Source organism: Hyperolius riggenbachi, chromosome 6 (genome assembly GCF_040937935.1).
Source record: "Hyperolius riggenbachi isolate aHypRig1 chromosome 6, aHypRig1.pri, whole genome shotgun sequence".
Taxonomy (NCBI): Eukaryota; Metazoa; Chordata; class Amphibia; order Anura; family Hyperoliidae; genus Hyperolius; species Hyperolius riggenbachi.
In genome coordinates this window covers 289,670,626-289,695,315 of record NC_090651.1, presented here as the reverse complement: position 1 = coordinate 289,695,315, position 24,690 = coordinate 289,670,626, and the positions used below count along the sequence as shown (strand labels likewise).

The following is a 24,690-nucleotide window of genomic DNA, read 5'->3' as shown; positions in this document are numbered from 1 at the left end:
CATCAGTGTTTCTTAACATTTTACTTATTTGCTACAACGTAGATAAACTTCCTGGAGACATTACAAATGCCATGCTTGGTGATTTCACCACTTGCATCTTTGCATATTCAAACAGGGACTCAAAGGGTTAAAAGACAGAAGGACATCTGGGGATATCTTTTGTCCCGTTCTCTCTGCTCACTGCCTGGGGGGTCTGAAAGCTTGTGTGAAGAAGCCTGCACCTATCAGCGGCACTTGCAGGAGAACAGGGGCTGTTTGTATTGGCTGCCTGCTCCTGCTAATCATGAAAACATTCACACAGAAGGCTTTCGAAGCCTGTAACGAGAGGGGAGAGCTGGAGATACACACCGAATGTGCTAGCGAATGTGGTAACCTTGATGAATTAACATTTACTGACATTTGCTGACATGTGTTGAGCACAAGTCGGTAATTTATCTCATTGCTCTGTCATTTCAGCTTCTCATTCGGTAACAGCTTTGATGAATTAACATTTTCTTAAGTCCTCCGTTAACTCAGCTGTTTTCAGCATTACCGAATGCGGTAATGCTTGATGAATTGAAGCCATAGTCCTTGTAAAATGATACAACCATTTTTCTCAAGTATTTCAAGGAGCGTTGGTATGAGTTCAGCTTGTCATTGCACACTCACATGTTAAAATGATTTAACAGTATATGTGCCAATGCATAGTTCACCTGCAGGTGCAAACTAGTTAAAGAGACACTGAAGCGGAAAAAAAATGATGATATTATGATTTGTATGTGTAGCACAGCTAAGAAATAAAACATTAAGATCAGATACATCAGTGTAATTGTTTCCAGTACAGGAAGAGTTGAGAAACTCCAGTTGTTATCTCTATGCAAACAAGCCATTAAGCTCTCCGACTAAGTTAGTCATGGAGAGGGCTTTTATCTGACTTTTATTATCTCAACTGTTCCTGGACTATTTACTTTTCCTCTGCTAGAGGAGAGGTCATTACTTCACAGACTGCTCTGAAAGACTCATTTTGAATGCTGAGTGTTGTGTAATCTGCACATATTATAGAATGATGCAATGTTAGAAAAACACTATAAACCTGAAAATAAAAGTATGAGAATATTTTCTTTGCTGCTAATCTTCTAGTAATTATTCATAGTACACAACCAATTCACTATATCATTTTTTTTTTTCGCTTCAGTGTCTCTTTAAAGAGACTCCGTAACAAAAATTGCATCCTGTTTTTTATCATCCTACAAGTTCCAAAAGCTATTCTAATGTGTTCTGGCTAACTGTAGCACTTTCTACTATAACAGTCTCTGTAATAAATCAATGTATCTTTCCCCTGTCAGACTTCTCGGCCTGTGTCTGGAAGGCTGCCAAGTTCTTCAGTGTTGTGGTTCTGTGATGAATCTCCCACCCCCCAGGCCCGTCTCTGCACACTGCCTGTGTGTTATTTAGATTATGGGAGATTCTCTCTTCTCTCTTATCTTTTACAAGCTGGATAAATCGTCCTCTGAGCTGGCTGGGCTTTCACATACTGAGGAATTATAGACAAGGGCAAAGCTGTTTGCAGGAAGAAAAGAGCAGCCTGAAACTTCAGTGCATGAGAGCAGGAGGAGGAAAGAAACACACAATGATCTCTTGAGATACAAAAGGAAGGGTGTATACAGCCTGCTTGTGTATGGATGTATTTTCTATGTGTGGACATGCTGTACATCAACCTACTTCCTGCTTTGGTGGCCATTTTGTTTGTTTATAAACAAACTTTTTAAAACTGTTTTTAACCACTTTTAATGCGGCGGGGAGCGGCGAAATTGTGACAGAGGGTAATAGGAGATGTCCCCTAACGCACTGGTATGTTTACTTTTGTGCGATTTTAACAATACAGATTCTCTTTAAAGGAATTATTTGGTGCATTACTCTAAGCTAACAGGAGTGTTGTCAATTTTAAGTGACCTTTCTCTGCTTAGCTCTGACAAGATCCTTGAATTTTGTTGTACTTCCTAGCAGGGCTGTAGAGTTGGAGCAGTTTGTGAGTACTTTGAGTCGATGGTCTCATAAACTTTGGAGTTGGATGATTTTTGTACCGACTCCACTGCCCTGCTTCCTCATTGGTCAGTTTAGCTGTGTCCTCTTCCACCTCCATCTATGCCCTATGCATTGTCCTCTGCGCTAATGCATAGACTGGACACTGGTCACAATGGATCAAGGCTGAGATGCATTATCCATCTGACTTGTATGGGTATCTGATGTCAAAGACCAGTTCAGGATCAGAAAACTTCCACGGACAAGGATCAATGGCGCTTAAAGCGGACTTAAACTCAGAACTTCCTCTCTGCTCTAAAGGCTAAGCAACAGCAAAATAACATTTAAAGAAAAATTAGACAGGCTAAGGGGGAATTAGGATGTGAAATCTTGCGATGCTGTCGCTCGAGGATTAGACAGGCCGCTAGGGCCCTTAGTGCACACTCTAGCGCCTCCTCAACACTCGACTGCAAGTGGACTGGAGGAGAAGACAAAACGGGAGGAGCACTCCATAGTGTGTTAACTTTTAATGATTAAAAAATGGCGCAAACAATATATTGCACTCACCAGATACATGGGAAAAAACAGGCATTGAATGTGGCATAAAGCCTTGTAGTGAAAGTCTCACCAAAGGAGCAACCTTGGAACTGCAGTGGCCAGCAGCAGTGGGGTCCAGGTGGAATGGTGACCCGAGGTGCCCTTGCGAGATGAACGTGTGCAGGAAACGTCAAAACTTGTTTCGGCGTGTCCACGTCTTCATCAGTTGACGCCAACTGATGAAGGCGTGGACACGCCGAAACGCGTTTTGCCGTTTCCTGTACACGACTTCAAGGCTTTATGCCACATTCAATGCCTGTTTTTTTCCCATGTATCTGAGTGCAATATATTGTTTGCGCCATTTTTTAATCATTAAACGTTAACACACTACGGAGCGCTCCTCCCGTTTTGTCTAAGGGGGAATTAGACAGGCTAAACTCTATAAATACATACAGGGGGCATCCTGTATAATAATCTATTCCACAATACTAGCGCTCAATGTCCCGTAACTGCAACCATCCTCAGATGCTTGGGTCTTCAGACATGTGTACACCTTTAAATAGAAATCATCACAAGAGACATATCATAGTGCGGGATGCTTACATTCTGCTTATTCACCTATGTGCTTCCACAGCTGCACACTAAAGACCACACAGGTAGTGCAAGCATTCACTTCCACCAAGGGAGTAAGGGTCACCCCCCCCTCCCCCTTTGATTTCCCGCTCACCAGATAGTTTCTTTTCTGTTCATATATCTCTCAACCTCGTTGCCTCCATGTATTTTTATACCTCATAAAACAGAAGGGCTAATTATGTGTAAAATCATTTAATAAAAGCTTCTCGCTTAAAAATGTATGTGCGTACATTACATATCTCTTGATAAAAAGTCCATCACAGTCACCGTTGCTCATCACGTAGTCACCGTTGGAGGCAACGGTGACTATGTGATGGCCTTTTTATTAAGAGATGTAATGTACGCACATACATTTTTAAGCGAGAAGCTTTTATTAAACGATTTTACACATGATTAGCCCTTCTGTTTTATGAGGTATAAAAATACATGGAGGCAACGACGTTGAGAGATATATGAACAGAAAAGAAACTATCTGGTGAGCGGGGAATCAAAGGGGGGGTGTGACCCCTACTTCCCAGGTGGATTTTTCCTATTTATTTTTTGTTTTAGTCTACCAACAACAATCTTATCGAATTACCGGCTAGGATTGGTATCTCTGCTTACTTTAATTTACTATACCCTGCTGCAGAGTGCAGATGGGGAATCGGGAAGCATTTACAGAGCCGATTTAGCAAATTTGTCTGGTCCGATTTTCATTGAAAGCACTAATGAGAACAGATTTAGTCCGTTTTTCTAGACCAGGGGTGCCCACACTTTTTCGTATCACGAGCTACTTTGAAATTTGCAGAGTCCAAGAGATCTACCAACATTTTAAATGGTAAGCACAGAAAATGGCTACAGAATCCTTCTTCCCCCTCCACACACATTGTACTAAGCAGACCCCAGGTACAGATACTCTTAGTATAGGCAGCAAGGTATACATGCCCCCAGTATAGGTAGCTAAGTAAAGGTGCCCTCTGTATAGGTAGCTAAATATAGGTGCCTGGGTGCCCCCAGTAGGGGTGGGCAAGTGTGCATGTTTGGAAGGAAGTGTTGTGCCCAGCGCTGTCCCCAGCCATGACTCCACATCATGGCAGAACCGTCCCTGGCCTTTTCCCTTCAGCCGCGCCGAGTGCTGCTCTGCATAGGGCAGTAAAGCAGCAAAATTTGATAGAACGAGGCCGTGCAGCACAATTTGACAGGTCTCAGCGGTTAGATCGTGATTGACGTAAGGGGCACCCCTCTCTAGACTTTTATCGTGTCTGAAGGCATACGTAGTGTATGCTGTTCCTGGAAAAGTCGTAGGAGACTAAACTTTGCATTCTACAAACGCAACAATGGGCATGATTCACAAAGCATTTTCACCTGTTGTCCTCTGTTTTCACCTTATCTATGTTACATTTGTGATCTTCCAAAGAGACAGAGGAGTCGGTACAAAAATCATCCGACGACTCAGTTTATGAAACCACTGACTCTGACTCCAGGTCCCCAAAATTGCTCAGACTCTTCGACTCCGAATATAATATCATTAAGGTAAGAAAAGTAATTTGGAAATGGTTAATCAAGGACAAACTTTGCTTTTAAATGTGCTGAAAGATTAATTTTATCAAGTAGGTGATAAATAAGTCGTGTATGAAAATTTTTGTAAATAGAGCCCATTGTGTTGAAAACCTAGAATCCACCAACATTCATTTATTCACTTGTCTCCGCTCTGGAAGGTGGTGCATTTTTTTTTCACTATTTAAGCTTTATTGAAAGAGTTCAACAGTGAACAGTAATATGCAAGATGGAGAGTGTAAACATTGAACAAATGTGCAATAAGCAAAACAGACATTGTAAACAATACAATAACTCAACATATGCAGATATTCTACAATTGCTGCACAGACAACATTAATCAAGTATAAGCCTTAAGCAGTGAAAGATAATCCAATAAATGAACAAGGAAGACTGAGCAACATGTCTGTAGGGGGCTTTTAACTATTGCCGGTCTCTCTCGGGAGGGGGAAGAGAGGTTGAGGAAACATCGAGGAGGATTCGAGTACCCATATGTAGATAGCATCATCAAAAGAGGGGAAAGGGGGAAGTGCGTCTCGCCTATTGACCCTGGGGTCCCATAATTTGTTTATATGTGTCTGAACATTGGAATTCCGTCCACACTGACCAGGTCATGGTGTATTGTTCCAAACGCTCGTGGGATAGGTGAATGAAATGCTCCATCTGTTCAATAAACTCATTTCTTTTGAACCAAGATATAATGGACGGTGTGTTGGGGGATTTCCAAAGGAGGGGGATCATAGCTCTGGCCGCGTTAATAAGGTGAATTGTTATCGACTTTTTGTAAGACTTAATGGGTTCTCGGGTATTATGGAGGAGCATAGTTGCTGGGTCGAAGGAGATTTTATCCCATGAGATTAGTTCCATTAGTCGGTGAGCTTCCTTCCAAAAGGGGGTAATTTTAGGGCATGACCAGAATATGTGGAGGATATCACCACCGTCATCATTACATCTCCAACAAGAGTTGGGTGACGAAGGGAAAATGCTATGCAATACTTGCGGAGTTTTGTACCATCGAGACAGGATTTTAAAGCCTAGTTCTTGAGTGTTTACGTGAAGGGAGCCTTTGTGGCTAAAAATAGAAATTTTCCGCCACTGCTCGTCTTCAATAGTGTATCCCAGGTCTCTCTCCCATGCTTCCTGGAACCCAATTTTGTCAGGGATTGTGGCTGCCACCATGAGCTGATAGATAGAAGATATCAGGTGCCTGTGTGGGGTAGGGCTTAACCACCCTGGCGTTCTGATTAAATCGCCAGGGTGGCTGCGGGAGGGTTTTTTTTAAATAAAAAAAAAACTATTTCATGCAGCCAACTGAAAGTTGGCTGCATGAAAGCCCACTAGAGGGCGCTCCGGAGGCGATCTTCCGATCGCCTCCGGCGCCCAGAATAAACAAGGAAGGCCGCAATGAGCGGCCTTCCTTGTTTTGCTTATATCGTCGCCATAGCGACGAGCGGAGTGACGTCATCGACGTCAGCCGACGTCGTGACGTCAGCCGCCTCCGATCCAGCCCTTAGCGCTGGCCGGAACTTTTTGTTCCGGCTGCGCAGGGCTCAGGCGGCTAGGGGGGCCCTCTTTCGCCGCTGCTCGCGTGTGCTGGCAAAGTGCCGGCTGCGTGTGCTGCTTTTTATTTCATGAAAATCGGCCCAGCAGGGCCTGAGCGGCAGCCGCTGGCGGTGTTGGACGAGCTGAGCTCGTCCAGACCGCTCAGCTGGTTAAGATTAGATTGTCAAATGGAGTCAAAGATGTCCAGTCATTGCCATTTTTTAGTAAGGAGCTTAAGAAGTGTCGTATTTGGAAGTATTGCCAGTTGGATAGGGGTATCTGTTCTCTTAACATGGACATCCCGCTGGGTTTTAATTCTGCCTGCAGAAAGAAAGTCTTTTGCTCTAGGGGGATTGATCGGATCCCATGAGGCAAGAAACGGTATGTCCGCTGCTGGTTTGAAAGATGGATTATCTTTCATAGGGGTGAGTGGGCCTATTAGTTTAGTAAGACCAAGAGAAGGGGCATGTCTTCTGAAGCATTTAACAGTTGCCTCCATGAGCGGATTTTGCCAAGCTACCTGAATCTTGTGTGGTATGTCCACCCAACCCAGTGCTGAGGCATGAACCCCAGCGGTTTCCTGTTCAATCGCTACCCACGGTTTGGGATGCTTTCCCACTGCCCATTCAACCACCCTACTTAGCTGGGATGCCATGTGGTATTTCTGGAGGTCTGGGAGGCCTACCCCTCCCATTTCCTTTGGAAATGAAAGAGTTGTTCTCTTAATACGAGGGGGTTTATCCCCCCAGATGTATTTGTTGATTTCCCCTTGTATGTGCTTGAGAAAAGTGGGAGGGAGATCTATGGGGACACATTGGCTAATGTAAAGGATGCGGGGCAGGAGGTTCATTTTAATGGAGGACATTCGTCCAAACCATGTAAGGTGGGTTTGTTTGCCCCAGCGAAGGAGGTCAGCTTTCAGTGTGGAACCTATAACCTGGAAATTAGCCTCAAATAGGCGTTTCAGGTCTGATGTGATGTTGATACCCAAGTATCTCAATTGATTTGGCACCCATTGAAAAGGGAAGCTAGACTTGCAAGTACCGATTGTATTAGTGTCAAGAGAAATATTTAACGCCTGTGACTTCTGGAAGTTGATTTTTAAGTTTGATACTTGACCAAATTCGGTGAATTTACGGATTAAATTAGGAATGGAAATTATCGGGTTTTGTAAAAAGAATAATAGATCGTCGGCAAATGCCGCGACCAGGTGCTTTGCTGGGCCTACAGGGACGCCGTGTATGTCTGGATCTAACCGGACTGCATTGAGGAAGGGTTCCAGGGTGAGTATGTATATTAAAGGTGACAGAGGGTACCCCTGCCTAGTCCCGTTTGTAATATGAAAGGTTTCTGATAGAGTACCGTTCACTCTTACTTTGGCCGATGGGTTGGTGTAGAGGAGGCCAATAAGATTGCACATGACGTCCCCAATTCCCAGGTTCGACAGGACCGCCCGGGTATAATCCCAAGCGACCCTGTCGAAGGCCTTTTCGGCGTCTGTTGAAAGCAAAAAGGCTTTAAGGCCCTTCCGCCTAGCAAATGACATGATGTTGATAGTTCTCATGACATTGTCCTTTGCTTCACGTCCCGGCACAAAGCCAGCCTGATCTGGGTTGATGTGTCTAGGGACAAACGGGACTAGGCGGTTAGCCAAGATTTTTGCCAGGATCTTTGCATCCAGGTTCAATAAAGAGATGGGTCTATAACTGGTGCAATGTTGGGGATCCTTGTCGGGCTTGGGGATCACCACTATGTGTGCTTCTAAGAACTGGGACGAGGGGACGGTGCTTGAAGTAACTGTGTTAAAGGCCTCCACGAAAGCATGCGCAAGTGTACCGGTAAAAGTTTTGTAGTATTGGCTCGTGAGGCCGTCCGGCCCAGGAGCTTTACCTGGTTTCAGGGAGTGTACTGCCATTCGGAATTCGTCTTCAGTGAGCGGGGACTCCAAGTCCTCTTTTTCTGATTGGTCTAACGATAACCTAGTCGCGTACCGAGAGCTAAAGCTGGATATTGCAGAGGATCTGTGGGTGTGCTGTATGTTTAAGATGCTTGGGGATTGTAAGTTATATAAGGAGTCATAATATTTTTTGAATTCCTCAGCAATTTCCTCCGGTTTGAAGACCTGGAGATGTTTTTTGTTTAGAATGCATGAGATTTGGTTATGGAATGATCTCTTTCTTAGGGCGCGAGCCAAGTATTTGCCACTTTTATTGGCGTGTTCGTAAAAGATTCTTTTGACAGACATCAATTTTCGTCTGGCGTCAGAGTAAAGGAGTTTCTCAAGGGCATTTCTGGCATTGTTTAGCTCTTCCAAAGTGGAGAGAGCCAAAGATTGCTTATGAGACCGCTCCAGACGGTTGACATCTGCCATAAGTTTTAGAGTCATTTCTTCCCTTTCTTTTTTAAGCCTAGAGCCCAGCCTGATAAAGTGGCCTCGGATTACTGTTTTGTGTGCCTCCCAGATTGTCAGTTTGGGTGTTTCAGGGTCAGAATTTAACAGAAAATACTCCTCTTAAGTCTCCTAGCATCCCAGATTGTCAGTTTGGGTGTTTCAGGGTCAGAATTTAACAGAAAATACTCCTCTTAAGTCTCCTAGCATCTTCAGCTAAAATGTTCGGGTTCAGTCTCCAATTCCACGTTTTATTGATGGGGTTGGGAGACCTAATGGTGAGAAAGACCGGGGAATGGTCAGAAATGGTTCTGGAACCAATTTCAGAGTCAATAACCAGGGATAAATCTCTCTGAGGTACAAAGAAGTAGTCTATTCGAGAGTATTTTTGGTGGATAGGAGAGAAAAAAGTATAATCCTTTTCTTTTGGGTGGGATATCCTCCAGGGGTCCATTAAGGTCAATTTCTGCAGTTGAATTTTGATATAACGCAAGGCTGTGTATGAGAGTGTGGTAGACCCGTTGGAGCAGTCCTGAAGGGGATTCAGTGGGATATTGAAGTCACCCCCCAATATCAGTAAACCTCTGGTGAAGTTAGTCAGTTTGGATAAAGTAGATGACAGGAAAGAAGGTTGGTGTTTATTAGGGGCATAGATGTTGGCCATTGTGACCGTTTGGTTGGCAATTTTCCCTTTAATGAAGAGGTAACGTCCATCCGGGTCTTGGATCGACTCTTCCAATGCGAACGGGATATCGTGTCTCAAGAATATGGACACCCCCTTAGTTTTTGTAGTTGGAGAGGTCGCGTGAAAAGCGAGCGGGTATCGAGAGTTGAATCTCTGGGGGATGTGATTGGTTCTTAAATGGGTCTCTTGCAAATATGCGATTTGGACTTTTTCACGGTGTAAGAAGTCAAAGATTATGGAACGTTTCTCAGGAGTATTAAGCCCGTTCACATTGAATGAGACCATCCTCCAATTGGCTTGGTTTGGGTGCATCTTTCCCAAGTTTATTTTTGATAGATCTCCCAGGGAGACACACAATAGGAGTAAAATAGGTAGGGTAAGGGAAAGAGTGATAGGTTTTGAGTTCCTCCCGGGAGAGACCGGCATCCGAGAGTGTTTAAGGATCAAAGTTGAATTGTTGGCTTTAGGGAATGATCCCACGTGAGTGTGGCTTGGAGGGCCGCACTCACTTCAGTAGTGGGGTATAAGTTGTCAGTGTGTAAAAACACACTGGGTGGGGGATATGGACGGCGACACCAGAATATGGCAATAGATGAACCCTGCTTCTGTTAGAAGTATATAACAAAATAGGGAGAAATAAACATCTATAACCCACTCTGTCCGCATTAACAAACCGCTATAGATAACACCGCTGACCTAGCTGTTAGAGTGCGTTCTCTCCCCGAAGATCACAGCAGGCCAAAGGCCGGAAAGTAGAGCCCGCAGCTCCACCCTTCTGCTCTCTTACTTAGCCCGACTGGGGGGGCCAATGCAGGTCAGCCTCTCTGCGTACATGGATACACATGCCTACCCACTAGCATGATATAGCAGTTTTTAGTTTCCTTTCCCCCCCCTCCCCCCCACCCCCCGTCGTCTAAGGGTATCTTTGCAGTAGTGCACAGAGGCAGGATATGATAAGGGACGGAGGACAGAAATTGGATATAGGAGAAAGCAGAATAATAGAAAGTTAGGTAGAGAGTGGGCAGAGCAGGTACATAACAATATCCACACTTAGCCAGCGAAACTCAATTAGTGCAGGGGCATATAGTTGCAATATCTACCTCTATCAGTTTCGCCGGTGCGGGTATGCATGCATAAGCAGAGAAAGGAAGGAAAGTCAGGGGTCAGGGAGAGAGCAGGAGGGAAAAGGATGGCAGGGGAACAGGCCAGCTACTGAGTGGCGGCTGAGGCCTAAAGCACATTTTATCCTCTAGCATTACACATAATAAAATTACTTTATAGACCAATGCATAAAATATATTACTAATGACTTCAGGAGCGGGATGAGAGTGAAGTGCAAATACACGTTAAGCTATAGCTTAGGCTGGTTAGAGGGAGTAGAGCAAACGGAAGTATTCCTGCTGCTAACAGAGTTATTAAATGGAGGCTCTGTATCCTGTAAGGGAAGAGAGAGTTAAATCGACTCCGGTTAGGCCATATGCAGAAGTCCTGAGTTTTAGGATGTGGGGACGTAACTTTGCAAAATACAGTCAAGCACCCAGAGGGGTAACAATAAAAAATAATAAAAAAAAAAAGGGGCCCCAGATCAAAAACGTGGGCGCTAATCACCTATTGAGTAGAAAAGACAGGGAGGCAAGTTTGCTGAAAAACCAGAGATTAGTATGTCGACCAATATAGTTACCAGTCCATGGAGCAAACCGCAGCCCGAGTACTCCCAGGTGGGTAAAACATGCCGAAGAATTTAACAGACCGCTATCCATCCTCTGCTGATGAACATGATGCCAAGCGAGAGCGAGTAGCGTCCGAATCCGCTTCAGAATCCCTGCTCCTGGGCCGATATGGGGGGTGCCGGGAACCAGATGTCGAGCGATTCGGGGCTCCTGGTGCTTGTGTGGTTGGGCGTTGGAATACTATGTCTCCATCCCAATCTGGGAGTTCAATGACTGGAAGGTCAAGGTCATTGCAGAAATCCTTCAGGTCGGCTGCGGATTGCAGCGTGTATGTCTTCCCTTCAGCCGTGACAGATAGAGAGAAGGGGAACCGCCATTTGTAAAGCATACCTTTCTTTCTGATTGCCTGCAGGAGCGGTTTAAGGATCCTCCTCTTGGCAAGTGTGATAGCCGAAAGGTCCTGATATAGCTGGACCGGGGCCTCATTAAACAGGATCTGATCTTGCGTTCTCGCTGCCCGCATAATATTTTCCTTGAGCTGGAAGGATTCGAGGCAGCAGATGACATCTCGTGCTTTTTCGCCATCGTTTCCACGCGGGCGCAGAGCCCTGTGTGCTCGGACAAATGCTACCTCGGAATCAGCAGGTCTTTCAAGCAAGTTGTTAAAGATGGCCGATAGTGCGTCACAGATTTTCTCAGATGCGACCGATTCCGGCAGGCCCTTCACCCTAATGTTGCATCTGCGGCCCCGGTTGTCTAGGTCTTCTAGCTGTCTGGTATGGTTGATAAGTCTGGCATTGTGAATGGCTGATGTTTTCTCTAGGGATTTGAGCTTTACCGTTGTTTGGGTGTTGGCTTCCTCTAGGCCCTGCAGCCTTGTGCCTAGTGCTGCGACATCAGCACGGACCTCCGCAACCGCCGAAAGCATGGATGCCTTGATATCGTCTGCAAACCTTTGCATGTCAGCAAGGGTAGGAGATCGCTGCTGCTTGGCTGTAGATTTTACGGAGTCCGTAGGTGAGGAATCTGGAGATGACTGGGTCTAGCCTTCACGAGCCGGCGCCATCTTAGGGAGATACGCGGATTCCTTTTGGTTGCGAAATATATCCGGTAAGGTCTTCCCCGACCTGCTTTGCGTGCCTCTCACGGTAGCCGGTGTGTTCTGCTGGCTGCGGGTGCCCGGCATATCGGGTGGGTGTCAGCTGGTGTGGCTAGAATTCAAGCTTTAGCGGACATAGAGCGGGAGTGATGGAGTTAGGCAGCCATCTTCCTGCAGCGCCAAGCCACGCCCCAAGGTGGTGCATTTTAGTTGTGAACCTACCCTAAGCACACCAATATGACTGCAGCCACACAGTTGCTAATTTTCTAAATGTCAGTGCTCAGTGTTAAAGCCTCACCTGCCCACCTGTGTGACTCCCGGCCCCCTCTGGTGTTCAACTCCACTGCGTGCACCTGTACCACGTGGTGTACCACATGTTGACATCACAACATGCACCGGTATCACGTGGAACAGGTGCTCGCAGTGACTGAACATCGGAGGAGTCAGGAGTCACATCCGTGGAGTGGTGAGGCTTGAAGACTGCACACGGAGCACTTATATACTTAAGGGGACACCAGGCAAGGGCTCTGTTGGGTCAGCTGGTCGTAGCAGTATTGAACACTGATAAAGCCTAAGTGACAGAGATTTTGTCACCATTACCAATCAATTCATTCGACCGATTTCAGCTTGAAATTGTTTAAAAGATTGATGGGGTGGCCATGTTGTGGCACTTTCTCCTCTCATTTTGATAAATTAATCAAATCAGAAAGTCCATCGGCCCACAAAATTGAGAGATGCATGGACACCATTACAGCATATGCACTTTGCTAGTTAATTATAACTTGCCCTCATTAGACGAAGAGCAGTTTTTAATAGCCACCGGAGGTGCACATTAATAACACATAGCTGCTAATTTATTTAAATTTTAGAGCTCTTTCACTCTAGGAGCCGATCCGTGCATTTTGACAGATCACTCCTAGTTTGCGTTTAGAAAGGTAACATGAAAGTCTATTTGACTTTCATGTTAACTTTCACATTAGACGAAGCGTTCCAGAGCGTTACGTTACAACGCATCTGGGAGCTTCGTAACGTCCAACCACGGCGGTTACCCGTCTGGTAAATTAGAAATACCGCCGCTAATCAGTGTCCCACCGCTACTACCCGACGCCACGCCACAGGCCAATAACGCATGCAGGAAATGGGCTCCTGCACTGGTTTGGTAATGTGAAAGAAGCCTTAGCAACACCTCTGTGTCTTACCATTAAATAGCAGACAGTTTTAAAAAGAACACTGGATGTTTGCTGGGTTGGATTCGTTCTACAGAGTTGGCCAACCTTCGTGAATGAACCGCATATATTTCAGAGACATCTTCTGAATAACACTCTTTACTTCAACCCTGCATTTGTAAAAGTGGCAGGGGAAATGTATCTTGCAGTAAAGAGAGTATTAAGTGACTTCTGTGAATATTCAGCGTATGAAGACACTGGTATGATTCAAGACTAATTGCTAAGTGATGTAACAGGAGGTGTCAAATATCACAAATGTAAGTGGAATAGGCCATGCACAGTTACTCATGTCAAGGGACTAGTATATCTGATCATTACACTGACATGAAATCCAACTTTTCATTTTCACAGAACCTGTGTTTGGCAGTCACACTGTACTGGATAAATATCCTGAGATGTTTTAGATGAAGTGTGTAGTGAAAGGAATACATAAATTCAAGGGTACCTGAACTGACGTGTCATGATGAGATAAACATGTGTATGGACAGTCCAGGCTGTGTTCCTTTCTTTTTCTCACTGTAAAGCCTTGTATGTTTTCCCAGCAGCATCTGCCAACAATCTTGTGTGTGCAGTAGCTTTGAATTCCCCTCTACTCTGTGTTGGTGAGAGACCTGGACTGCCTTCTGTATAGAACTCGGCCCCAAACTTTTTTGCTCGCCTGGATCAAGTCCCGATCCCTGCAGGCAACAATAATTGTGCGTGTGTACACACCTTAAGGCCCCTTTCACACTGGGGCGTTTTCGTTCTGATGTGCCATGGCGGAAGCGTCGTTTTTTGACGCTCAGCAGTCGAGATCACATTACTGCGTTGTCGGGCACCTTTTGCAGCGATGTGTGTCGAACAGGAAGCCATGTAGGTCTTTGGCGCCGCACAAATGCAAAACCGTTCACCGCATGTATTCACGATGCGTTTGCGTGTAAACTTATTTTGTCATATACACTTCAGCGCAATTCGTCTTTTTGGCCGCAGAAGTGAACGCTAGAGAGCCTCATTTCCTGGATCGCCCGAATGGGAATTGCCCTCCTCCCCCCTCCCTCCCCCCATAAAAAAAGGCCAACGCACAGTGTGAAATCAGCCTTAGTGTTAAGAATTTAGATATGTAAAAGGCACATTCTCTTCACTCAGCATAACTCTGATTATAGACCATAAAACTCTTGCATTGTGGAGTTTTATGGTTCAGGATGGAGTTCAGGATGGGAGTTGCAAAAAATTTTCCACTACCTCAGATTGTAAAGATGAACCTTCCTTTTCCAACGTGTCTATCCTCAACAGCCAAAGGAAGATATCAAGGAATATTGAAGGGAACCTGAAGTGAGAGGAATACACAGGCTGCCATCTTCATTTTCCTGATAATGCCAGTTGACTGGCTGTCAATCTGAGCTTCAGGATTTAGTTCAGGTATGGGCAAACTCGGCCCTCCAGCTGTTACGGAACTACAAGTCCCACAATGCATTGCAGGAGTCTGACAGCTACAGTCGTGACTCATAAAGGTGAATGCATTGTGGAACAGCTGGAGGGCCGAGTTTGCCCATGCCTGCTTTAGTTGTTACTGAACCAAATACTACTGATGCATGAAAGATCAGCAGGATTGCAGACCACTTGTTGAACAGCTTATTGAATTCAGGCCACTATCCTGAATAGTAAATAGAAGGCAAAATCCTTCTCGTCTGTCTGTGATAGGACTGCTAATACCATTTTAATGCTGAAAAGTTCAAAGAGCCATTACTTCTGTTTGTTTTCTAGATCAACAACACAGATTTTACATCAGATGGAAATGGCTGTTGCTTATAATTCTGTTTTGAAAGGGAACTCGAAGTGAGAGGGATATGGAGGCTGACATGTTTATTTCCTATTAAATAATGTAGTTTGCCTGGTTGTCCTGCTGATCATCTGTTCCCCAACCCTGTCCTCAAGGCCCACCAACAGTGCATGTTTTGTGGATATCCACAGAGGTAGTTAATCAGCTCTGCGGAGACACTAATTACCTCACCTGTGCATGTTTGTGGTTTGCTGCAAAACATGTACTGTTGGTGGGCCTTGAGGACAGGTTTGGGGAACTCTGCTTTAAGCCATAGACCCTGAACAAGCATATGCAGATCAGGTGTGTATGACAAATCTGACAATATTAGCTGCATGCTTGCTTCAGGTGTGTGATTTAAAACCTTCTGATCACAACGATCAGCAGGACTTCCAGCCAACCGGTATTGCTTAAAAGGAAGTACAATTTGGCAGCTTCCATGGGTCCTCACACCTCAGGTTCTTTTTAAAAATTAGGCTTTAAAAACTGAAAATAAAAATAAGACTTGCCGTTAGTGTACTGCACATACAATTATTTCTTGTTTATTTTCACTTCAGGTTTGCTTTAACCGCTTCTGGACCACGTTGGTTGAAATATACATCCAGCAGGTGGCTGCGCGGCTCTGACAGGACGTAGATTTCACCTTCCTCACCGATCTCGCCGCTCTGCACCGGCCGCAGTTCACTCACCCTGCGGTCTATATAATGGCTGAGCTCTGTGAGCAGGTCAGGAGCCGCTTTCATTGGCTCCTGACCGTGGGATCACTGTGAGCCAATCCAATTGGCTTACATCAATGGACAGGGTCAGGAGCCAATGAAAGCAGCTCCTGAGCGGTGCACAGAGCTCCGCCGTCGCTATGAGAGGGGACTGCTGCGATGTGAGAGCGGCTGGTATGTACTGCCATTCGTCAGCAGACGTTTTGCGGTACCAGCAGTCTCTGGTCCTTAAAGGGGAACTTCAGCCTAAACGAACATACTGTTATTAAGTTACATTAGTTATGTTAATTAGAATAGATAGGTAATATAATATTTTACCCACCCTGTTTTAAAAGAACAGGCAAATGTTTGTGATTCATGGAGGCTGCCATCTTTGTCATGGGGCAGCCATCTTTTTGGTTGAAAGGAGGTGACAGGGAGCACGAGTCAGCGTTCCAACTGTCCTGTGTCCTGGTAACCCCTCCCAGCTGCGCACACTATGCTTCAAATGTCAAATTCAAAATGTAAAAAAAAAAAATTGCACCAAAACAGCAGAACGAGAACAACATCAGAAATCCCATCATGCTTTGCACAGCATCAGGGGAAAAAAGCCCGGGCAGTTTTCTTCTGGGCAGCTAAAAATGAGGCTTGTATAAGAGAAACAAAGTTCTGATGCTGTAAAACTGTTAAAGAAACACCAAGCCTTTTCAGTGCTGCTGAGTCGATTTTTAGTCTGGAGGTTCATTTTAAGGGGCTAGAGACTGCTGGTATGCAAGGGGTTCACATTCCTGTACTGAACCCAAACAAAACACTTGTAGTTTTGAAAGTTTATCAAAACTTTTCTACATTTCTATGACAATTCTAATAAAGTGCCATGAATACTATCTAAAAACAGAAAAAAGTGGTCAGTAGAAACCAAGTTTGTCCTAGACAATAGACTCCTGTATTGGTGTTGCTACCACACACAGCAAAGGAATAATGCACAGCTTTGTGAAGGTATAGAGTCCTCAGGTGCTCTGGGATGACCACAACGGAGGCAGGGAAAGTGCAAGCTCATCTCTGTTTCTCTATTTATCCCTGTTAACTGGAAGCTTGAAGAAAGAAAATTACAAATGTACTTTAGTGGAATTCTGTTATGAAAAATATTTGCGTGTCTCTTATGTAATATGTTTTTCGTTTATCTGATCGCTAAGACATACTAAAAACCATCAATCACGTACTGGTTCTGGAGAGGCTAGCAAGGGGCTATCTAATTACCAGCTCAGAACTGTGTCAAATTTCTGGACAAGGCTCTGTCTTGCCAAAACTATTTCCGTCTCAGAGTGGCCTACATTCATAGCCGTGACCTGTTTTGCCCTTGTTCAAGTAATGTTTGCCTCAAGGGAGCAGCCTGGAAAGGAGGAAATAATGGCAGTTAAAGTATATATTAACATACACATCATCGCTTGTAAATACTAAAAAAAGGATATTGCTAAGAAAACCGTGTCAGTTTACCAGAGTGTGTAACTGGAGGCGGCACTGTGCAAGGCTTCTGTGCAGAAATCCCGTGTGAGAGAATGTGCGCAGTCAAGAGGCGTGCGGAAACCTAAGCATGTGGCCTCTGCCTATGGATCCTTTACTATTTTGAATTTCTTTTTCAGGGTCATTTGTTCAGTGACCTAAATCTGTTCGCCAGCAAAATATGTATCCTCGACTACTGCAACATTACACTCCACGGTCTTCCAGAAAACAGACAGCAGCATCAGCAATCCCTATTGAACTCTGCCGCTTGTCTCATCCATCTCTCTTCCCGCTCCTCTGAAGATGCCCCTCTTTGCTAATTCCACCTTTGGCTGCCAGTTACCAAGAGGGTCCAGTTCAAGATCCTAAGTCTATTTAATGTAGCTCCTCATAAGTTGTCCCTTGCATACATTTTCTTACTTTTCAGATACCAAACCTCCCATGACCTTCCCTTTACACAAAAAAAATCTCATATCCTCCCTTTTGGTCTACTGTGCTCATTCTTTCAGCCAAGACTACTCATAAAAGCGTCGTCCCACAGTTGGAAATCAGTTCCTCATTGTGTCCTCCATGTACCAAGGCTGTGAACCTTTGATTACACACTTAAGCTACTGCTGTTCAGATAAATATTCAAGTTTTAATGGTTCTTATTCAGACATACATCCTCACCTGCACCAGTTGCCAAAAGACTCATTGCCTTGTGCTAGATCCCTTATCAGCTTACCTAGTTCAGGGGTGTCAAACTCAATTAGCTAAGCTGCCAAAATCTAAAACTTAGTAAGTCGTGGGCCAAATTGTTAAGATTTAGCATTTATTAAACATTCTCAAACTAAGTGACCTAACTATAGCAAACATGGGTGCCGCTCCTCCCCATTCTGCAGAGTAGAGCAGTTTAATATTTGCCTGCCCCTCTGCTGCTTTGGCAGAAGAGGATCTAGATGAAATGTGGCCCAAGGCTAGATGGAAGCCTTCACTTCCCCCATAGTGTTTTTGGTAAGCTGAGGTGGGTAGGGGGCTACCAGCCACACAAGGGGGTTTGGTTCCCAAGAGGGGCCCCATGGTAATTTTGCTGAGGGGTCCCATGTGTTATTTTTGTACCTCACCTCGAACTAACAACCAGAAACTGTCACCGTTGTGCTCCTCTGGTTGGGTAGACAGTGTATTATCATTCTTTTTATTGTATCTGCACACTGCTGCTATTCTGGGAAAAGAAGACTTTGACACCATGGAAACGTAGAGCCTTACCCATGTGGCAATTGTCTGCAGCTGTGTTTCACATTGTACAGACAACTTAACATGCATACATAGAGTTTTCTTTCTGGGATATGCAAGTCTGAAAGAACCTGATCCTTGTCCTAGAAGTTTAGCTAACCCCTATTATTTAAAATAAAATACAATTTGCATAGAGTAGCGCTCTTGCTGTAGACATTCAGATATTGAGTAACGAGCATATGACTTTAAACTGTGCCCCAGTACAATTGCTTATTAACCTCCCAGGATAATCATACCACCGATTTACTTATTATCCCGATAGGGACTCATTAGATTTATTGCAAATCTTCCCACAGCAGCACACTTTTCTCTGCAAGTATTTCACAATAACATAGAGTTTATATAACTGACTCAGGGCAGTGACTGCATCTGGAGGTGGCATTGCAGCTGGCTGTATGTAAATATGCTCTGCTGGATATAGTGCATAGAGGTCTTTCCTTGCTGCTACTTTAGTTCATTTAACCAATATTAATTTGCGCACACAATGCGATAGTTGATTTAGGCCCCAGCCATAGACCACAACATACATTTGCAGTTAGTATATAGCCCAAACTCCAGCAATCTGCACAAAATCTTATGACACACACACGCGCGTCATGGTTAAAAGTTTTGTGTTAGGCATAGTTTGTAAGAGGATTAGTGTGTTAGAGTTGAACACATGGACACTTCCAGGGCAAACATGCAAGTGGTTGTAATACAACAATGCATGGAGGTGATTTGGCAGGGATCGGGTTTTCTTGCAGAAAGTGGGGCCACAGATTGCCTTTCATAGGTGACTGTACTTTTACACATATTTTTCTCTGCACAAAATACTTATAGACTCTGAAGCGAGTCTGAAAGCATGTTATTACTGTAAAGCAATAAGGATAGTGCTAAACCGCCGCATTCCTGCGGCAAAACGAGGGGTTTATACCCCCCAAATCCCCTTTGCATACTCGGGGGAGCGCTTCCTTTTAGCGCGTCAATCCCCGCTGATCACCACCTGTCCCCGCCCCTCTCAATCTGCCTTCACAGAGAGGGGCGGGGGAGAGGCGGAAATCCGCGGTGGATTGACGTGCGTGGAGGCAGAGCTGCAGCTCAAAACTCTACCTCCATGAGCAGCAAAATCCACGACCAAGAAAGTTGTGGATTTTGCAGAGGGGATTTGGGGAGTAAAGACCCCTCATTTTGCCTTGGGTATGCGGCGGTTTAACACTCTCTATAGTGCTTTACAGTAATATGCTTTCAGAGTCTCTTTAACAAGGATAAAGTATGCAGGATGTTTGTTTCTTTTTTTTTTTTTGTTTGGGTGAATCTGTGTTATGCACAATAACTTTAATTTCTATATCCCTCCTTTATTTACAGTCTATGAATAAGAAGATTGATATAATTAAAGGCTTGTTTGTGGCCTGCCGGCACTCTGAAGCACGTTATATTGCTAGGTATGTATCCTCTACTATCACTGGGGTTATTATTATTATTATTCTTTAGTATTTATATAGCGCCGACATATTACGCAGCGCTGTACAGTGTATATATATATATCTTGTCACTAACTGTCCCTCAAAGGAGCTCACAATCTAATCCCTACCATTGCCATATGTCTATATTATGTAGTGTAAGTACTGTAGTCTAGGGCCAATTTTAGGGGGAGCCAATTAACTTATCTGTATGTTTTTGGAATGTGGGAGGAAACCGGAGTGCCCGGAGGAAACCCACGCAGACACAGAGAGAACATACAAACTCTTTGCAGATAGTGCCCTGGCTGGGATTCGAACCAGGGAACCAGCGCTGCAAGGCGAGAGCGCTAACCACTACGCCACCGTGCTGCCCATTGAGAGGTTTAGTGCTATTGTGGCCATTGATTATCATTGTGGTGACCGATTCCTATAACAGTGTTGTTCCCTTGATGTTTGCACCATGATACAAATATCTGGCAAGTTTTAGCTTTATGAAACATTACCACTTTTAAGCATGACATCACTGACATGGAGGTTTGTAATATTTTGGCAACATTGGTAGGAGTACATTTTCACTGTCTATGTATGATTGGTATTTATGTTTGATTTTATTAACCAAAGACTTATATACATTAGACTAAATAACTTCTGGAACCTTATCCTAGCTGGAATCTGTAACCTCATCCTTATCATAGCAGTTTAGCTAACCCCTATTATTTAAAATAAAATCCAATTTGCATAGAGTAGCGCTTTTGCCATAGTCATTCAGTGACAAGCATATGACTTTAAACAGTGCTCCAGTGCAATTACTTATAGACCTTCACCTCACGATGATTAGCCTTCCCTGCACTTGCTATGGGAACACACCTGAACCAAGGACCGTACGTTCAATGCACGCCTGTGGCGGATGTATGGCCACCTCCGCTTTTCTAGCACTCGCACCGCCTCAGATTTACTTCAACTTCCTGGCACACCCTATGTAAACAATAGATAAAAATGCTTCAAATAGCGACTCATCAGGGATGTGTCATGTAAACGATGAAATGCGTTGGATGGAGCTTGAATAGTGACGATCACACTTTTGTTACGATGTTAGCTATGAGTAGCAATTTGTAATTAAAATTAGATAGCACTGCCCGCGTCAGAGGGAGGGTTAATTTATCTATGCCGCCGCCTATAGCCGATGCGCTTCTTGTAACGCCACTACTTCCTCCTTCCTGGTTTGAAGGAGCAAGTAGTGGAGTTACATGGAACACATCGGCTTTAGGTGGCATAGGTAAGTTAATACCCCCTTTGCTGTGTGTTAGGCCTATCTAATTTAATTTTCGATTACGAGGCACTACGTACTCCTAGCTATCATCACTAGTGGAGACCTGGTGGGCTGAATATAAGAATCAAGGAAAAGCCAGCTCTGACCTAATTTTTCTCCCATGTTAAAATACAGTTTTATTGTGAGTAGATTTAGAATTCTAGGGGTAAGCTATGTATTTGCTAGCTTAGCATGGTGTATGATGCACATGTGCTTCGCGTAGTGTTTTGAGACTGACTGATGGAGGGTTAGGGATTTATCAGAGATGGAATCTGACGGTGGAAACTAGGTGCTGATAGAATATCAGATGGCAGCGCAAGTCCTGACTGATGATTCACAATATAGACTCTGACATAATCGCCCACTATGCGTGTGTGAGCCTGGTAATGAGAAGCCTCCTTCCACGAAAATGGATGTAATTGAATAGGTAATGTTTGCCTCCAGGCCTTCTATCTAATGGCAATGCAATGTATGAAAGGACACAAGCGCCTGGGATCCCTCCAGATATAAATGCTTAGTAAGAAAGAGCTTTGCGGCTTTAGGCTTACAGAGGCGTAATTGAAGTTCATCATTTTTGTAAATGTTTGGATTCTGCTAGGTTGCTGATGAGAATACCTACATTTCATTACAATATTTGTCAGTGTGAGATCATGTGCCTCTTCCTTAGTTAAAAGAAGGCAATGTGCTTGCATTATACTTGGTTTTAAAAAACAAACCTGTTACTCCTGGCATTTATATTACAAAAATGACTTTGCATTACCACCTGTCCTATACTGTACTTATCACTGTAAGATTATGAAGGAAAAGCCTTGTACACTCTTTCCCCTATTGGGACATGATCCCTCGAACGACCGTTCATTACCGAGGCTGTGCAGACCTGTCCCTACACTGCAGGCTAGTGATGTGTTCTGTGACTGCAGGGGACGGATGATGTGCAGCACATAATGCAGGGGGCAAAAAATGCATGAGAGAACAATGGTGTTGGCTGAGTTCAGGTGACTGTCACTGACGTAGACGCACTAGATTCTCGCCCAAGGCAGTCTTTAGCGGCCGAGTTGAATATTAGTTGTGTACAATGGGGTTTAACTTATTATGCACACTCTCCATAGAGCAGCACTCACTTGGGCAACTGCCAAACAGTCTTACTGTCCCGCACTACAGCACTCCACCAGATCACTGGGGTTTGCTTCTGATCACTGCCCCATTATTCCTTACAGACTCTGCAGCTCTCCAGTAGCCTCAAAAGCAATACAAAAAACTTTCATAGTATAGATGGTAGGTTTATTCACCAATAAATCATATAAAAGACATGGCCTCCTTCAATTCACTAAGCTTAACTCCTGTCTTTAATAACTCTGCTGAGCTGTTGTACAGTTATCACCATGGTGATATAATTGTGATAACTGTAAAACAGCTCAGAAGAGTTATTAAAGACAGGAGTTAAACTTAGTGAATTGAGGCCATAATTTCACTCAGATGCCTGGAGACAGATATCGATCCAGTTTGGTCAATACTGCCTCAGAAACTGTGGAGTTGTTTCTTGTGCTAACAGTTTAGCCCCTGAGCTTTTCCCAAGAACAATAGTTTGTGGATGATTACAACTTAAAGTAAATGGGAACCTGTTATGAAAAAAAGAAAGCTAGATACTTACCTAAGGAGAGGGAAAGCTCTAGGTCCTATTGAGCCTTCCCTCTCCTCTCCCGGTGCTCGCGTGTATGCAATATGGAGACGGGCCGTCTTTGGGAGCACTCAGGCTCATGAAGACTGCCGAAGCTTCCCTTCTGCGGCGGAAAGAGCCGTATTTGACCAATTTAGTCAAAATCTGTCAAATACTGCTACGGTGGAGCCAGCCCTTGAACGGGCATCGTGAGAGGAGATGGAAGGCACATTAGGACCCTGAGCCTTCCCTCTCCTTAGGTAAGTATCTGGCTTTCTATTTTTTTAACGGGTTCCCAAAAAAATGCTTTGTCTTAAGACTGTTTAGTAGATCATACGTTTATAACGGAACGCTGTACTGTTCATCTTTTTAAAAAAATCTTCTAGTGTAGCTTTCATATTGGTTTATATATCCTAGTGTCTAAGTCTGAGGTATTCAGTGAGTAATATGGGGAGTAGTGGAAATGTTCTTCACTTCCTGTTCTTTTTAGTTGGGGCAGGTCTGCTATTGGTTGTGCATTCACGAAAATACAAACTCCAGTAAGGGCCCTTTTCCACTAGCGGCGTTTGCGATGCTGAATCGCAAACCGCTAGTGATTTTGAAATCGCTACGGTTTGCTTTTTAACATAGGAATCGTGGTAGGTAATTTCCACTACCGCGATTCGTTTTTGACTCAAACGCCATCGCACCGCGGAGCGATCTTTGCCGCGATTTTGCTATGCAGTGCATTGCATAGCAAAATCGTGAACGCAATCGCCGGGAAGTTTCCTGCACTTGCGATTCAGCAATCGCTAGCGTTTAGCGCAAACACTAGCGATTGCTAGTGGAAAAGGGCCCTAAAAGTAATTTCACTTTTCTGTTACATTTTCAGATCTTTGGGAGGAAAACTTCGGATAGGATTAGCAGAGCTTTCTATCCTTTCAGCTATTGCACAAGCTGTGTGCCTCACACCACCTGGCCAAGGTAAGGTCTGCATGTATTAGGCAGATATGTAGTCCTAGTGAGGCATGCTAAAGAAACACAATCAATAACCAAGTGTTCTAAAATGACAATGTACAAATGTCTAAGTAGTTGTGTAAGCATTTTCCTACTTTTCATGTTAAATATCGGAGACAAAAGCTGTAATTCGTGGTGTGTGGGTTGTAGCTGCATTGGAACAAATTATTAGCAAAGGGGAGCCTGTGCTTCATGAGAATTGTGACACAGCCAGTGCTGGTCTCTGCAAATCTCAGAAGACTACAGAGTATTTTGCTTTGAAAGCAAAAATACTTTAGTATGAAAATCATGCTTTGGCATCAGGTTTCACACAATTACAAATGTTTATTTTATGCTGTACATAACAAAATACATTCCTCTGCTCTCAGTGCATTGTACTCAGACAGTCACAAGCAGCTGCAGTTTAAGCTAGTGAGACCTATTATTTATTTATTATTTATTTGTTGTATTTATAAAGCGCCAACATATTACGCAGCGCTAGACATTAATTTAGGTTACAGACAATATTTAGGGGTGACAAACAGCAATATGACAATACAGGAATACAAGAAAACCAGATCACACAGCACAGTATGAGTACAAGGTAATGCTTAGTCACTGGATGGGAGCATGGAGTTAGGCAAGTTAGGTTCACTCAAATGCATAGCATGGGTGCACAGTAATAGAGGTGCATGATCAGGTAGGACACAAAAGGAGTGAGGACCCT

General features: G+C 44.1%; 1 protein-coding gene across 1 annotated transcript in view; it reads left to right on the top strand.

Annotated features, from left to right (window-relative positions):
- LIG1 (DNA ligase 1) overlaps positions 1-24,690 on the top strand; it is a 156,446-nt gene that overhangs the window by 98,933 nt on the left and 32,823 nt on the right. Inside the window, exons 14-15 of the mRNA XM_068241007.1 lie at positions 19,928-20,004; positions 23,860-23,951. Of these exons, the coding sequence (XP_068097108.1) occupies positions 19,928-20,004; positions 23,860-23,951 (169 nt within the window). The remainder of the gene's footprint in view (positions 1-19,927; positions 20,005-23,859; positions 23,952-24,690) is intronic.